The following is a 17,483-nucleotide window of genomic DNA, read 5'->3' as shown; positions in this document are numbered from 1 at the left end:
TATATTATATAGTTAAACTATACAATTACATATATTATAATTTTACATCTTATTATTATTAAATAACTAAATATAAATATAAAATTTCATATTCTATATTATAATTTCGCTGTCATGTTTTTATATTATTATTAAATAATTAAATTTAAATATAATTTTTTATATTCTATATTATAATTTAGTTATGTTTTTATGATTTCTTTTAATGTGTTTGCATATTTATTATAAATCAACCATTTAATTTATATAAAATAGGGTTTTGGATTTACATGAGATAGGTTGTGGAATCACATTTGAGGGACCTTATTATATCACAAGCACGAAGTTTGGTTTTCGATTTTCATGAGTTTGGTTGTGGAATAACATGTGAGCGTCCTTTGACCGTTCCTTAGCCGTCGCGATTGGCGATATTTCGAGTCTGATAGGGTGACTGTGGACTACTTTTTCTACGGTCAATTATATGCTTCTTCTAGGGTATCGTGACAGGGTGATCGTGGACTACTTTTTTCACGGCCAATTATATGTTTTTTTAGGGTATTGTTGTTGGAAAAATCACTACACCTCTATAGAAACTATAATTTCCATGTTGGGGATTCTAGTTACTGGGTTGTAACGTTTACCAAAACTTGTGGGTTTTGGTGTAATGGCAAACCTCCACATGGTATCAGAGCCTTAACCCAGGTTCGATTACCCCGAGTTGCATTTGAGGGAGGTGTTGGAAGAATCACCACACCTCTATGGAATCCTTAATTTCCACCCTGCAGATCCTAGTTACTGGCTTGTAATGTTTACCAAAATTTGCGGGTTTCGGTGTAACGACGAACCTCAAACCTCCACAAACCTCCACAATTGTGTCTTGCTACCTGACGCACGAGCGTCTAGCTAACAGGACAAAGACAAAATGAAGGCGGTATGGTCTCTGAAGGGGACGGAGGAGTTAACTCACTGAATGGATAACGTGCTTGTTTTTTTTTTTTACTTTTATTTCATTAAGTTGTCTAAGTTAATTTAGTGAACAGTAATTAGGAACAGTAGGAATTAGTTAGTGTCACTGTTCTAAACAGTTAATTTACCTTTGTTAAAAAGTGTTGAACGACAATGAAAAGTTTTGTACAAGAAATAACTGATGTAACTGATCGAACATAACTAACAACAGTGAGTAACAGTTTCCTAACAATGTTTTTAAAAGAGAAATAGAACACAATGAAAAGGTTCGACTATCAGAGAAATGAAAAAGAAAAAAGAGTTGTAGTTCTATGTGCATATTCTCCTCTTCAACGTCCCTAAGACTGTTTACATTAGTTCTGTGAAATTACATTTGTTTTATGTATAGTGTAGACTGTTGGTAATATCCTTACAGGTTATATTGCGACTGGAGTGATAGCAAAAACTAGAGGTAGAACGTAAGCACACAGGTTGCAGGGGGATTCAAAGAACGTGCAGTGGAAGACCAAACAAATAGACTTCGAGACCACATATATAACCGAAAGCCAAAAAGTCGGAATTAACGAGCAAAGGCAAGCAATTAGATTCTAAAATTGCCAGGTATGCGAATATACAGTGCATATAGTTTCATAATTGAATCAATATAAACGAGAAGATAGCATTCTGGTTCTTTATATATATATATATATATATATATATATATATATATATATATATTCTGTTCGAAACAAAAGAGAAAGAATCCGTTCCATAAATATATTACCCATACTTATGTCAAAGCGGGAACCAGATACAGTAACCCTTGACCCATTACAGTAACCAAACAGTAGTGTCAATCTACAGCGAAACTGTGTACAGACAGTGACTTGTAAACCATAAATACACAGACCCTAATAGTCATAGCATGAAGCCGAACAGAAACAACTAGCAAACAGAGAACGACACTACCCGTGTCCAATTGGAGTAGACAAATTCGCTGACGCCGAAACCCTTGACCGGCCATACCTGCAACAACAAACAGCAAACGGAATAAGTGCCGACAGTACTAAGAAAAGAGGACTCGAAAACTTAATAAAGTAAATAAATCACAGTTGGTTTGTTTACTTGACAAGGGCAAGCCGCGGCCGTAACAACTCCACCTGGTTCCCCTGCTCACGAGGAGCCAAAACGTTAGGCAACTGAGAAAAAAGGAACAAGCACTAATAGCATGGAACAGGGGGACTTATCCTGAGAGTGGCGGAGAAACCGAAGAAGTTTGACACCGTAATTCTGCGAGGCCCGTGGAAAATCGAGCTTGGAACCGGAGGGCCGTTACCAGAAGCAGCACAACCAGCAAACGACTACAACAACTATGGGAAGCACAGGCACCAGAACTGCATACCAAGTAGAAAAGAGCGCAGAGACACAGTAGCTAATTACCATCACATAACAACAACCGAAACTTGGCATAAACAGGAAAAGAGCCAAACTTACGAGGTTGATATAACCCTTGCCGTACAAGTGGGATAAATTTCGAGGTCGAAGCCTAAACCAGAGGAACGCAACCACCAAAATCCACATCGAAACCGCAAAGAACAGCCGAGAGCGCATAGCTCAAAGAACCGGGAGAATGAGAGAGTGAACGACCTGGGCGCGAGTTTGAGAACGCCTATACCAAGGCGGGCTCGGGGAATCCCAAGGAGGGATAGTGGTCAAACAACTGGAGACCAGCGTACCAATCACAAGACCCATCATTAAATTCAGCGCCGGTTAATCGATTTGTATAGATAAAAATCTCTGTTTAATTATTAATTGCCCTGTACTCCCGCATCAGAATACGTTGGAGGCGTATCGCGTGGGCTGGCCCCATCACTACCGCAGTTCAATTATTTGGCTCCAACGGTTGCTTTCCAGTACCTAATCTCGTCATACTGTGATTTTTTGTTTTTGATCTCCACTGTTTGCTAATCATGACCATCCCTAGTCATATTTCAGCTCGCAACTCCTTATCGCTGGCCAACAGCCACCTTCTTTTAGCAATGAGAATCTAATTGCACTATATATATTGGACGGCCCTGCCAAACAGAAGAGACGATGCTAATACGGTGTGTCTCTTCCAAGCAGTGGAGATTATCGAATGTGGAAATATTGAGGAAGAATTTCAATAATGGGTAGGTCTCCTTGCTGCTGGAAAGAAGGGCTCAACCGCGGAGCCTGGAGTGCAAAGGAGGATATGATTCTTTCCGACTACGTTAGAATTCATGGCGATGGTGGATGGACAAATCTACCCCAAAAAGCAGGTGAATCTCAGAAAATCTCTATTAATGCTGAAGTAAATTTGAATGAAATGCTAAATAAGCGGACTGATTTTGTTTCCTAGGTCTTAATCGGAGTGGAAAGAGTTGTAGATTACGCTGGTTGAACTATCTTCGTCCCGGCATCAAACGCGGAAACATTTTCCCCGATGAGGAGGAGCTTATTATACGGATGCATCGCCTCCTTGGCAATCGGTATGCGGAGAATGACTGAAGATCATTTATTTATTCACTGGATTACCATGTCGGGGTGTCTAAAAATTTTGAACCTTTTGCAAAGTGTGACGCATGTTACAATCGATGCAGGTGGTCGCTGATTGCAGGACGACTACCTGAGAGAACAGACAACGAAATCAAGAACTACTGGAAGAATCACATCAGCAAGAAGCTGTCGTTAATAAACCAATCCTCGACTACAGAGAATCTGAAGATAAGATCAAAATCTCCTGCTCTCGTAGAGAATCATCTGTTAGTAAAAATCCCCGTCATGAAAACAACAGCGAAGAGTGAACCTGAAATGGTAATATCCAACGGCTTCAACGGTTATGAATGCAGTAATCATATTTCACAGCATGGTTTTAAATCGTCTAATATTAAAGCAACAAAGAATTTCTCCAAGCCGTTGTCCGGCCTACCTGTGACTGATCCGATCGGATACGATGATTCTAGGTCCATTGCAAAGGAAGGTATAAACTCTACCTGCTCCATGTCGACTATAGTGGAGAGCGGGACATCCTCAGATTCCGAACTTTTGGGAGGAGACGCAGCTACTTTAACAGACAGGATGTTTGATTTGAACGATCTGTTGTTTTCAGATTATAATCTTATCTCTTCTACATCCGAGATTTGCACAGGTTTTGGACTAGAAGAGTTCTACACGCTGCAACCAGCTACATTGGCCGAGGAGGCGATTCAGTTTGAAGTCACATGTTCCGATGAAAGAAATATGCAGTGCGCTATCAGTTTTACTTTCGGCAATGATCAAGGAATCGTAGATTTCGAGGGTAGCTGAAAACACTTAGATTGGATTCATGAACTCGATTATATACAGAAATAAAGTCCATAGTCGCCGAACTCACTCTTGTTGGAAACCAAAGAGGAGTAAGAGGAAATAAATACAGGCAAGCTTGATCTTAAACTTTAATAAAAGTTGACAGATCCCATAGGAATCATGATATATAGATATTCTGTCATAGCAAATGTAATGAATAAATCTCCTGCTATGTTGGTTTAATTTGGATATACTGTAGAGTTATGTATGGAAGATATTAATAAGCTCTGCTACCCTTAATGTTGAAATTCAATTTCTATGAATATGATGCAGTTTGACTTTGGAGTGGTGTGTGTGAATAAAGTGCGAGTATGGATGATTTAATGACTTCATTTATCAATTCACTACTAGTTTATTTGTTATGAGCAAATATTTGTTTTTTCGAGTGTGATTGATATATGTTTCCCAAAACTGATTGCTTGGAAGCTATTCGTTTGAATTTTGGTTGTGTTCTTTGCAGATTTTGGGTACGCTCTATTGAAATTTTGGGTAACTAAATGTGTGATTGAGATGCGTTTAGAGAACTAATTGCTGCGAGGTAGAGATTTGTTGCTATTTTGACTCTTTAAGAGGGATATGCTCGGAATAATTGTGCGTATGATTGCTTTCATTATCTTATTTATGGGATTCAAACATGTTTCCAAAGACTGAAGGTTAAGAGGAAGCGAATTTTTGCTATTTTAAGTGTAATTTGGGCGATCGCTTTATTACGCCGTAAGGCGTTTCCCTCTGAAATCAACTCTCCAATTGTCACGTGTCATTGTTTGAGCCATTAGATCTGATGTTAGACGATGGAAACATTCCAGATCGTTGGATGTAATTTAGGTTAGTTTCTTATATTCTTTCTGGACAGTTTTTTTTGTCGCTTCAAATCTCGCTGAATTTCGCTGAGCAGGCAGCGTCTCTGGGCATCCCACTCCAGTCTCTGGGCATCCCACTCCAGGCGCTTGGAGCTTGATGAGCGTTTATCCCCAGTGGGGGTTTTGCGGGCAGAGTTTTTAATGGATCTTCCGGCTTCAGATTTCATCCAACGGAAGAGGAACCGGTTGGCTTCTGTATATAGAACAAATTCCATCAGGTTTGTTTGAGACAGTGGTTTATGCTCTTCTGTTATTTATTCTGTGTTCTCTGATTGTTTTTGTTAGGAATTTTTGTGTTGTGGAGCAGAGCGCCCATTGGTGGTTGGTGGTTTTGTTTTGTGTTTTATATTGGTGTTGCGAGTCTGTGTTTGTATGTATGCATGTTTGTTTGTTTTTGTGGGTATTGTTCAGTCATTGATGTATTCAATATGTCATTTGTCTCATTTCTATGTACATGAACCCTGTGTCTGTGAACCCGGAGAGAAACAATAACGGTGGAGGCAGGGCATGATGGTAGTATTATATTCACAATTTTTTTTTTAGTGTTTTTATCCCTGATCTCACAATTTAATATAATTTGCAAATGTCATTGAATTCTTTTTTGAATTCTACTATTAAATTATGGAACGTAGGGCCGTTATTGTGTTGGTTGGTCAAGGCTTATCTGCGAGCCTGCAGAAGAAAAAGGAGCGGTGAAGAACTTGTAGAGAATAAAAATGGATCGTCTAATGTTACAGGTATGTATACATTTTCTTTCGCAGACATATTTTTCCACTTTGATCGGATAATAATGATAAAGAAGGGAATAAATGAATCTGAATCTATATAAATTCTGTATATTAGATTTTATTGGATGTAAATTTTTAATTCCGCTGGTCTAACGGATGTCATTTTAAAGATTTGGAAACCCTCAACACACCCTCATAATCCAAGGCCGACAATGCCATGGCACTTACCAGTACCACGCGGCCACGCTTCTCAGAAAACTCAATATGTTTGCACCTTGGTATGTTTGCATTTGTATGAAATGTCAGCCTTCTCCCTTAAATGCTGGGAAACACAGATTACTGGCATAAAACCCTCGTGCACGATATTCATTCTAAATTATTTAGGATGGTGTTGTTGGCGAGATTTTATACTTGAAGAGAGTAAGACTGGATATTGATTCACAGTTTCCATTTTTCCAATTAATTAACTTTTTGAATCCAATACAAAACCAAATAGAAATATAAGTGTTACAACAATCAGAAATTTGATAAACCAAATAGAAATATAAGTGTTACAACAATCAGAAATTTGATAATAAATATTGATGTTTATGTGGCAAATATTAAGCACCCTACAATAAGCTAACGATTGGTTAAGTCCTTTACATCTTGTCCATTAAATAAGAATAAAATAATATGCAATGAACAAGATGACAAAATAGTAAACCAATAATTAATATATTGTGCTTAATATTTACAGATTTATATTTTTATCAATAACCTCCTGATATACCCAAGACCCAGCTATATAGTACCTTGTTTCGTTCTGATGAATTATTTTACTTTATTAGTTACAGGCCACAAGAGCATTTTCTAACCATAGATTTGTTATGATGATGCAGGAATTCGTTGCTTATGGTATTGCCTTTTCAGTTCAGATATGGTGCATTGACAGAGGAGGGCCTGTGTTTGTTGCAGTCTACCAACCTGTACAAACTATTGCTGTTGCAATTATGGCATCTATCATTCTTGGGGAACAATTCTATCCGGGAGGGTATATTCCTTATACATTTCTTTAAATAAATGCCATGTTTCATCATTTTTAGTTTCATTGGATGACGTGAATTTTGCATCCATGGCAGGATATTTGGAGCAATTCTGATTATCATCGGTCTCTACCTTGTACTGTGGGGCAATAGTGAAGAAAAGAGATTGGGACTATTGCAGACCAAATCGTCCATGGTGCCTGAGAACCAACCTGACAATATGGATCAGAGTGCAACTTTGATCATCAACAACAGCAATGGCATCAAGCCTAATACGTCCTCGTCCCTAATTCAGCCTCTTCTCCTTGACACCAGTTACAAAACTGTTAATATCCCTTCTCCTTCAGACGAGCCACAGCCATAAAAGCCATCAAACCCTCTAACCCATCACAACAATACAACAGCTTGTATCACTGCAAACATTACTAATGAATTTTCATGGTCTAGCAAAATATCCATGCAAACATCTACAGATGGATGTATCCATCTTAAGCCACCAAACATGTGCTTAAGAGCTTATATTAATAATTGGTTTCTGCCTGTGTGCCTGTTATAAGCATATCCACTGAAAGTAAGATTTTGTTTCCCTTCTTGTAATATATAGTAAGTGTAGATTTATGTTTCCTTTGTTTTCAAACGAGGCAGTAATATTTTATACTTGAAGAGAGTAAGACTGGATATTGATTCACAGTTTCCATTTTTCCAATTAATTAACTTTTTGAATCCAATACAAAACCAAATAGAAATATAAGTGTTACAACAATCAGAAATTTGATAATAAATATTGATGTTTATGTGGCAAATATTAAGCACCCTACAATAAGCTAACGATTGGTTCAGTCCTTTACATCTTGTCCATTAAATAAGAATAAAATAATATGCAATGGACAAGATGACAAAACAGTAAACCAATAATTACTATATTGTGCTTAATATTTACAGATTTATATTTTTATCAATAACCTCCAGATATACCCAAGACCCAGCTATATAGTACCTTGTTTCGTTCTGATGAATTATTTTACTTTATTAGGTACAGGCCACAAGAGCATTTTCTAACCATAGATTTGTTATGATGATGCAGGGATTCGTTGCTTCTGGTATTGCCTTTTCAGTTCAGATATGGTGCATTGACAGAGGAGGGCCTGTGTTTGTTGCAGTCTACCAACCTGTACAAAATATTGCTGTTGCAATTATGGCATCTATCATTCTTGGGGAACAATTCTATCTGGGAGGGTATATTCCTTATACATTTCTTTAAATATATGCCATGTTTCATCATTTTTAGTTTCATTGGATGACGTGAATTTTGCATCCATGGCAGGATATTTGGAGCAATTCTGATTATCATCGGTCTCTACCTTGTACTGTGGGGCAAAAGTGAAGAAAAGAGATTGGGACTATTGCAGGCCAAATCGTCCATGGTGCCTGAGAACCAACCTGACAATATGGATCAGAGTGCAACTTTGATCATCAACAACAGCAATGGCATCAAGCCTAATACGTCCTCGTCCCTAACCCAGCCTCTTCTCCTTGACACCAGTTACAAAACTGTTAATATCCCTTCTCCAGCCTCTTCTCCTTGACACCAGTTACAAAACTGTTAATATCCCTTCTCCTTCAGACGAGCCATAGCCATAAAAGCCATCAAACCCTCTAACCCATCACAACAATACAACAGCTTGTATCACTGCAAACAGTACTAATGAATTTTCATGGTCTAGCAAAATATCCATGCAAACATCTACAGATGTATGTATCCATCTTAAGCCACCAAACATGTGCTTAAGAGCTTATATTAATAATTGGTTTCTGCCTGTGTGCCTGTTATAAGCATATCCACTGAAAGTAAGATTTTGTTTCCCTTCTTGTAATATATAGTAAGTGTAGATTTCTGTTTCCTTTGTTTTCAAACGAGGCAGTAATATACCCTAATCTTATGATAGGGTTACAAAAGTTTTTGATTGACCACCATGCTGCTAGCAGCACACTTATATACTACGATACTACGAGTGTTATGTTCACCGACTACTGGTTTTCTATATCACTGTCTTTCTGTATTTGTCTTTCACAGTGAGAAAGCAAGCGCTAATGCGTTTGTTATTCACCACATCCAATTGGACAATTGTGTGATCAGTGAAAGGGATTACAAGTTTTTGCAGTAAAGCATTGCAGAATAATTTTTAGTTTGGTAGAGGTTTCCTTAAAATGATTTTATCAATAAATCCATTTTTTGGGATAAGAGAAGTAATGACAGTTAAAATATTTCAGAGATTTTCCTGATAAGACAATCTGTTCAGTTAAGCATTGCAGAGTAACCAGAAATGCACAAATACACTAATTTATATAATATAAATGATAACACATCTGGTAGCCCATTAATGCAGGTATATAGATCCAAATGATAACATATCTGGTAACCCATTAATGAAGGTATATGGATCCAACAGACATGCAGCCCCAGCCTCAAGAAGCATTAAAGCTGCCCACACACAATATATATTTACTCACACTGTCTTCGTTTATGTTAAACTGGCACAGTAAAGCCTTGACTTCAAATTCCACATAAATTAAATTACAGGTTTCCTCATTAAAGCTAATAAAATACCATTTTTTAAGACCCTATTAACATTGATTAGTTTAAAAGCACATTCATATTTGTCGTTTCCTCAAGATCCTGGGTTGGAGTTATTAATCATTTACGCTTAATTGTTATTATTAATTATTTGTGTAGAGTTTGTCTTTAAAGGTTCTTTAAGTATTCATTTTCTATGTTTTTGGAGGTGGTTAAGATGCTTTCGATGGTTGAATTCCAACCGCAATGAAAAAGGAAACCGTCTGTGGATGGATGAGAGAGGACAGCAATCTGAGGCGAGAGATCCAAGGTGAAGGCCTTGGAAGTTTTTTCAAATTCCCAATAGCAGGATTACATATATAGAGATTATGCTCCGTGCAATTATGGTAACAGCATAAGATTTCACTGACACAAACACAGCAAACCCCAGATTTAACAGCCATACCCAAGATATTATCACTGGAAGGAATCTCAGGCAAAAGATTAAAGTTCTTGAAACGAAATGGTTGAAACTCCATCGGAAGTTTGAACAAAACTGAATTTCTTTCTGCACACCACAGCTCTGCAGCCCTCCCACCATTGTAGCATTCACGTTTTATTAAAAAAATAGGGGCACAGAATACCTGGTTTTGGTTGGAGAGCAGATAATTCCAGCGTCTACAAACAATCCTTAACCTGTTTATGCTCAGAAAAGGTAAGCGTGAAAAAATTTCACTCAACAAATCCTCCGGGAATTCTTTACCTGTATCTCCAGAAACAGTTAATTTTTCCTCCTGGAATTCTTTACCTGTATCTCGAGAAACAGATATTTTTTTCTCTGTATGTCTAATTTCAGAGTTGTTGTCCTTTTTCACCTCTTTTGCAATTGCAACTGTTAAACTCTATAAAACTCTGATAGTGCAAGGGTTACAATTATTAGTGTTTGACAAAAGCAGAGAAAAAGCGTGGAGGTAATGCAATGGTAGTTTGTAGCCAATTATAGCCATTCTGAATTGCAACAGAGAGATTATCTACAGCCAAGTCGCTTCCACCTTGCGTTAATTAGGCAGTTACCACTCAATTCGGCATGTTGTTCACCTCAGTTTTCTCCATGTTCATTTGAGGCGAAATCCAACATGGGTGTACCGAAAAAATCGATTATGAAAGCTCAGACAGTAAACGAAAAGGATGTGAGAGCATCTTGCTCTAATATTTTAGCTTTCTCCAATAGTAAGGGCATGCATACAAAAATGTTCATCTGCGCATGATCCCCTTCGATCTGAACATCAGGGAGCTCTATGAAGCGGATCATGTCCCTTGACGAAGATGGTAGGATGCGGTGAGGAGAGCCGTCCATCCATATGGCGGTGAAGAAGGTGACAGAAAAGCCATGGTACACAGTCAGCCACTTTGCAACCTCGAGCAGTGGGATGTGATGGCCCGACCCAAACCCAGGGAAGATTGCGACATGAGGCTTTTGGCTCTGCTCTTGCGACTCCATGAATGTCTCTATATTCCAACAAGCAAATGCCAATATTTGAAGGGTGGGTTCTGTAATGATGAAGTAGAATTTATAGTTATAAAACAAATGTATGACATTCACCCATTTTTAGCACAACTTATCATTTCATTTCAGGCCAAAAGTTTGGAGGTTTAATCCGAACTTGCAGGAGACCAGGGGGACGAAGAGGAGCACGAGGAGGACGAAGAGAAGCATTGAGGTCCATGGCGTCTGATTCATCTGCAACCTTCAAGCCTTTTGGAGTTCTCTTTGTTTGCCATGGTGAGTACCATCCATCCAATGATTCAACGAGTGAGTTCGGTATCGGTCATTGTTCGAAATGATGATTCCATAACATCTACCATTATTGTCAGCCATCCAATTGTAGAAGCTTATAATATATTGTACACTAAAGATCCAAAGCCTGAAACCAAGCATAATTCTCTGTATCATGCCTGACTTGAGCTAACAAAATTTTTGTAGTTCTATTCAATTCAACTAAAGGAGCTAGGTTCTTTGTAGCTTCTATATTATTAAAAACCCAGACCCAATTTCTCATCTATGTTTCTATTAGAACAAACCATAATAAACTGGGACTGGAGATTTTTACAGTTATACAATGCACCCAATGATTGCAGAGAGCAAATTTTAGTAATGCCTGAATACCAGCGAACGTCCGGTTAGGACATAGAAATTTTCTTCTACCCTTTTGAGCGTTTCAAGAAGAAACATGATGTGAGGGGCTGCATCCTCCGACTGAGGTGCCGGGTCTAAGGGATAACTATTCTGTTAAAATCCTTTGAGATCTGCACCTAGCCTCATTCCTTGGTGCCATATGGATCGGGTAGCCAACAGTGAGAAAGCTTGGGGGACAGCTTAACACTTCGCCAACCTCACTAGTGAATCAATATCCCCTTAGGCTATTAATGCTATGGGTGTGACCTCTCAAGGCAGGGTGGGTGCCTGATAATCAAAGAGTTAAGTTTGAGCTGAAAGCCGTGCAGCTCAAACATGAAAAAAATGACTGCAATATATACCTCTAATTTAAGGATTATTAAAACTTAGGATGTTCAGTTTTCCTGAACTTCCAATGAGATTTAGTACACGGTTACTACAAAAATATATGTAATCCACCAATTAGGCTAAACTGGTCTAATGCAGGGTAACAACCAACGTTGTGCAACCGCAATAAAATTAAGATAGCTCATTTGGCTACTTTTGTACAAAATGATATTACTACGATAGGCTACATATTTATCATCGTTTGTCCATAATTGGACAACTGACGAGTTTCAAACTAGCTTAAGGTGCCCGCAAGGGGATTTTGTCATCCTTACCTTGCTATTGTGAAGCTTACAGAATTAGTGGATATCACTGAACAAATTTACAACCCGTTAAGCTAGTTACAGACAACCAATTGTCAAAAATACAAAAAGACATAGACACTAAAGGCTGTGCATTATTCTTATGTGCCTCGTTGTCTAAATTCTATTGAAGTTCTTCTGCAACGCAGAGACCTGCATGGCTATCCCTTGTCCTATCCTTGTTAGATCCTTGATACATCATTAGAGTGTTTTAGCAGCTGCTTTTATATATATATATATATATAGATATATATATATATATATATATATATATATATATATATATATATATATAGATATATATATATATATCTATATATGTATATATATATCTATATATGTATGTATATATATATATATATATATATATATATATATATATATATATATATATATATATATATATATATATATATATATATATAAAGGAATCAGCAACTAAGCCGAGTACAGGTTTGAATTCGCATGACATGGAGTCAATTGTGACTACTACCACTATAACTTTTAGGTGAATTTATGCACGCTCCCACACACTGTCCACAAAGTTAATTAAGGATTTTGGACCACAAACTTTACATAAGACTTTATAGGAAATCCACCGCCGATTGAGCTGCGCAGGGACTATTAGTGGTGTTAGATTTATCAAACAACAATGCTTAGATTTATTTTGGAACTCATAGGTAGAATAGCTTTGATTGCCACAATAGGCACGCTGCTTATCATGCCCATTGCCATTCCATCTATGACATATTTTTGGTTTATCCAAGAGCTTTCAGTTTGCGGTTCTCTACACGTTTTCAGATTCTCAAAGTCCCATCAAGGTAAGTAATAGTCATACCGACAATAACTCTACGATAATATATTTTTAACGGCCTTAAATATTTATACCGAGCAGAGAAATACTATTAAATATTTTCATTGCTGTTTAAGGACCAACTGTTGACAAAATCCTGGCATTTTTTACGATAAAACCAGATCTGATCTGAGTAAAATTGCTAGAGAAATTAGCATGGAGTCTAAGGGCTAAATGCCAACTCTTTATTGGGTGGAAGTTGCGGGCCAGCTGAGGTTGTTAGTTAGGGTACAACTTTGCCATGATGACACAAGATAAAGAAATGGTACATTAACATGGAACTAGGTCCTCATGAATAAGGAGGGCCTAATTACTATATACAAGAGATTATTATAGCCATTCTCACATAGTTGTGTATGATTTTTCAATATTTTGGTTATTAAGAGATATTTTCCTATTTCTAAAGAGATGTAGATGTGTCTCATCATTATTATACTTTTGAGCCACACTGCCTTTCTATATTTGATGTGTTTAGTATTTTTCTAGTTATTTCTCGTAACTTGGAGCATTACATCAAGGCCCAGCCTTGGATGTGGAAGAGAGGGGAAGGGAAATCTCACCTCAGAAAGGCCTTGGCTTTGTCTCAACTATTTTCCCCATCATACAACCCCTGAAAGTAGATGCTTTGATGATCAATCTTAATGGACTAGGGCTTATCCTTTATCAAATAAGCCTTCTGCTTCTAAGGAAGAAATCAAATCAAAGGCTGTCGTGTGCGGAGGGCCATTGAAACAAGGGTCCGAATCTTGACATGATCACTTTGTTTGCTACTTCCAATTGCCTGAACTTTCTGAGTTCAATGGTCAATTTACTGCTTCCATAAGGTCTCTCCATAGTATGTATTTTCTAGATTATTTTTGTGTGTTTCTGGTTGTCAGTTTCATGTCAAAGACTCAAAACAGAGCTGGTCACCAAGGAGTGTGGCTCATTATGCTCTCTGCACTCAATGATTGTGTCTTTAGTCATTAAATCTAGCTGAAACATTTTAGTGGAATCCAGGGCTAAGGATTCGGTTTCCATCTTTCTGTTTTTAGTGCTGAGTGATGCATTTCAGTTTTATTTAAATATGTGAGCCTGCTTCATGTTTACATAAGTTGTTGAGTTTATAATGATACACATTTTTTAATATTTAATCATGAGTTCAACTTGCCAGTAGAAAATGGAACAAAAAGAACAATCACATGAGATAGTATCCACTATAAACTTCTTCATAAAAACTTTGTAGAATAATTACCAATTCATGGTAACTAAATATTTCATGTAGAGTTATGCATTACTTCAGTCCTTTAAAAGCAGAAATTCTAGATGCATTACTTCATTCCTTTACAAAGCAGAAATTCTAGTAACCAGTTACCGTTGATATCTCAATGCTCATGATTTCTTTTTCAGGGCCATGATGCATATCAATGTCAAGAAGGATAATGATTATTAGCTGTGGAAAAATTATTATCTGATTTGTCAAGGATAATTATTTGTTATCGGCTCTTATTGTTGCAATTGGGGATGATAAAAGCATTGCAAGTTTAGATATCTTAAGTAGTTGAAAAAATATTTGCTAATCTCTCCAGGAAAATAATCTCTTTTTATTCTTGTTCTTGGAAGGCAACATTTGTCGGAGTCATACACATTTTTTGATATTTAATCATGAGTTCAACTTGCCAGTAGAAAATGGAACAAAAAGAACAATCACATGAGATAGTATCCACTATAAACTTCTTCATAAAAACTTTGTAGAATAATTACCAATTCATGGTAACTAAATATTTCATGTAGAGTTATGCATTACTTCAGTCCTTTAAAATCAGAAATTCTAGATGCATTACTTCATTCCTTTACAAAGCAGAAATTCTAGTAACCAGTTACCGTTGATATCTCAATGCTCATGATTTCTTTTTCAGGGCCGTGATGCATATCAATGTCAAGAAGGATAATGATTATTAGCTGTGGAAAAATTATTATCTGATTTGTCAAGGATAATGATTTGTTATCGGCTCTTATTGTTGCAATTGGGGATGATAAAAGCATTGCAAGTTTAGATATCTTAAGTAGTTGAAAAAATATTTGCTAATCTCTCCAGGAAAATAATCTCTTTTTATTCTTGTTCTTGGAAGGCAACATTTGTCGGAGTCTCACTGCAGAGGCTGTATTTCGTGATGCTGTGCAGAAAAGGGGATTGACATCAGCATTCAAAATTGACTCTGTTGCAACTATTGACTACAATGAAGTAGGTTCCAGCTTATCATGGGTCAAGGCTAATTGAATTGGTATTTTAATTTTTTTTGTATTATACTGCAATAAATAGGTATCACGTATTAATATGTTGAAATTATTTGAAGGGCGATCCTGTAGATCCCAAGATGAAGAATGCAGCCAAGAAACGTGGAATAGAGATAACTTCTATATCACCTACATACTTTAAAGAGTTTGATCTAATACTTGCAATGCACAAGCAGAACAAAGGTAAACAAAAAGCATAAATGGCATATAAAACTCCCAAAATTTTCAGTTTCATTTGCTAAGTTGTTCCAAATAGAATCTAATAAGCCAATACTATTGTTAAATTCAGCGAAATGTACATTAAAGTTTGTCTATGTTATTGTTAACATATGCTTCTAATTAGTTTCTAAGTTGTGTGCAAATATAAATTAATAACATGGGATGGATATATTCTGTAGCTGACATATTGACAATTCTCTTTCAGTTCCCCCAACACACAAGGCCTTTATTGCTTTTCCCAGGTAATTGTTTATATTTGGTATTCTTTATCGTTTCCCTGTGATACTCATACCATGGAGGAAGCCATTTTTATAGTCATATGGAGAAAGTGGGGGAGCAAAGTAGCTGTGAGATATCAAATGGACAATTACTGTGCCAATGGCTTGCAACCTTGGAGCTCTGAAAAGATTCCTATAACAGTGGTATGAGAACTCAACTTTGCTCAATTATGGTGAAGTTTTAGTGTGATAGCATCCGAGATTTGTTTTGAGGTTGGTTCTCTCTGTAACTGATTTTTTGATTTTGTGTGTTGTTGTTCGCATTACAGATGTGGCTGATACTGCACTGATATTGAGAAAGCACACCCTTCCAATAAAGCTATTTTCTTGCCTGTTATTCAATGAATTAGAAATCCTCGGGATCAGTTTCCATTTGCATATGTAAGAGACATGATGACCCCCAAAGTGAGGATTCACATGCTCGAATCAGCCATTTTTAATACAATAACAAATGAATATCAACATTCTTACAAAGTCAATCGAAGCATTTTCAAAGAGCCTCCTTTGGACCTGCAAATTTCTTTGGTTTATGAATCCAGAACCTGCAAATCGTATTTGGACAAAATGTGGGCTACATATTCTGTTTGATTGTATTAATTCATTTCAAATTTGATTGGCTGCTAATATTACAACGTCCATAAAATATCAATTTTTTAAACTGTGAAGGGTCATGAAATAGCAAGAAATAGCAAAATATGGGAGGATCCATACCTGCAAATTTAACCAATCCATGATGTTGATGGATGCCATGAGTGCTAATTTTGTGCTAGATTGGATTACATGACTGAAATAGAAAAATATGGGAGGATCCATACCTGCAAATTTAACCAATCCATGATGTTGATGGATGCCATGAGTGTTAATTTTGTGCTAGATTGGATTAGATGACTGATTTACTTCTCAATAATTGAAATCATTTTTACTGCTTCTGCCAACATGAGATGATAGAGACTCTGCACCTATATCTAATATGTGTATTGCATTTAATGGCGTTGATAGAGATTGAATTGTTTTTCCATGTGAATTCCAGTGGTGATTCTGGTTATACTGGAAATGAAGGAAAATACAATGAAACATGCTCTTCTGGACAGCTGGTATCCAAACTGGGTGTACGCCATGAAAACAGTTTTAACTCAAACAGAAGCAAAGAATTTTTCTAGGTGGCTCTTTGTTGTCAGTGCAATCCTGAACTGAAATTTGGTATAAGTTGTATAGGCTTGCATGTGCACCATCGTGACAGAGCTTTTATTAAAGGAGGTGCGACGTGGGGACAAATGTCCCCAGATGTTGATTGTTACATTTCTGCATATTTTTTAGATTTGCCTATCCCTATGTCGCCATTGCTCTTTAATTTATGCACATTTCTGCATCTTATTTAGATTTGCATATTCCTATGTCACTATTGCTCCTCAATTTATGCACATTTCTGCATCTTATTTAGATTTTCCTATTCCTATGTTGCCATTCCTCCTCAATTTATGCCTTACGGCGTTTCCTTTGCAACATTTGGTGCAAATGCTAGTTTAAACTGTGC

General features: G+C 36.9%; 3 protein-coding genes and 1 pseudogene across 3 annotated transcripts; 3 read left to right on the top strand and 1 right to left on the bottom strand.

The window, feature by feature from the left end:
- The first annotated feature begins 5,390 nt into the window (after window positions 1–5,390).
- LOC149264151 (auxin-induced protein 5NG4-like) lies at window positions 5,391–9,097 on the top strand. The gene is made up of 6 exons (XM_089389108.1): window positions 5,391–5,663; window positions 5,783–5,887; window positions 6,760–6,911; window positions 7,000–7,474; window positions 7,988–8,139; window positions 8,228–9,097. Exons 2-4 carry the CDS (start codon window positions 5,867–5,869, stop codon window positions 7,265–7,267), a joined length of 441 nt encoding a protein of 146 aa, XP_089245234.1. The 5' UTR covers window positions 5,391–5,663; window positions 5,783–5,866; the 3' UTR covers window positions 7,268–7,474; window positions 7,988–8,139; window positions 8,228–9,097.
- Window positions 7,979–8,489, top strand: LOC149264152 (auxin-induced protein 5NG4 pseudogene; annotated as a pseudogene).
- A 1,528-nt stretch (window positions 9,098–10,625) lies between the features above and the next one.
- Window positions 10,626–11,184, bottom strand: LOC149264150 (hydroquinone glucosyltransferase-like). Its single transcript, XM_089396167.1, has 2 exons — window positions 11,133–11,184; window positions 10,626–11,008 (listed from the first exon to the last, which is right to left on the bottom strand). Exons 1-2 carry the CDS (start codon window positions 11,182–11,184, stop codon window positions 10,626–10,628), a joined length of 435 nt encoding a protein of 144 aa, XP_089252293.1.
- On the top strand, window positions 11,183–17,143 carry LOC149264149 (uncharacterized). Its single transcript, XM_089396158.1, has 4 exons — window positions 11,183–11,240; window positions 15,287–15,399; window positions 15,512–15,635; window positions 16,980–17,143. The coding sequence occupies exons 1-4, from the start codon at window positions 11,183–11,185 to the stop codon at window positions 17,141–17,143; spliced, it is 459 nt and encodes a 152-aa protein (XP_089252284.1).
- The last annotated feature ends 340 nt before the right edge of the window (window positions 17,144–17,483 follow it).

Source organism: Pinus tabuliformis, chromosome 6 (genome assembly GCF_031772625.1).
Source record: "Pinus tabuliformis cultivar Carrire ecotype Pingquan chromosome 6, CPIR1, whole genome shotgun sequence".
Lineage (NCBI taxonomy): Eukaryota > Viridiplantae > Streptophyta > Pinopsida > Pinales > Pinaceae > Pinus > Pinus tabuliformis.
The sequence above is the reverse complement of the archived record's forward strand: the minus strand, read 5'-3'. Positions and strand labels throughout refer to the sequence as shown.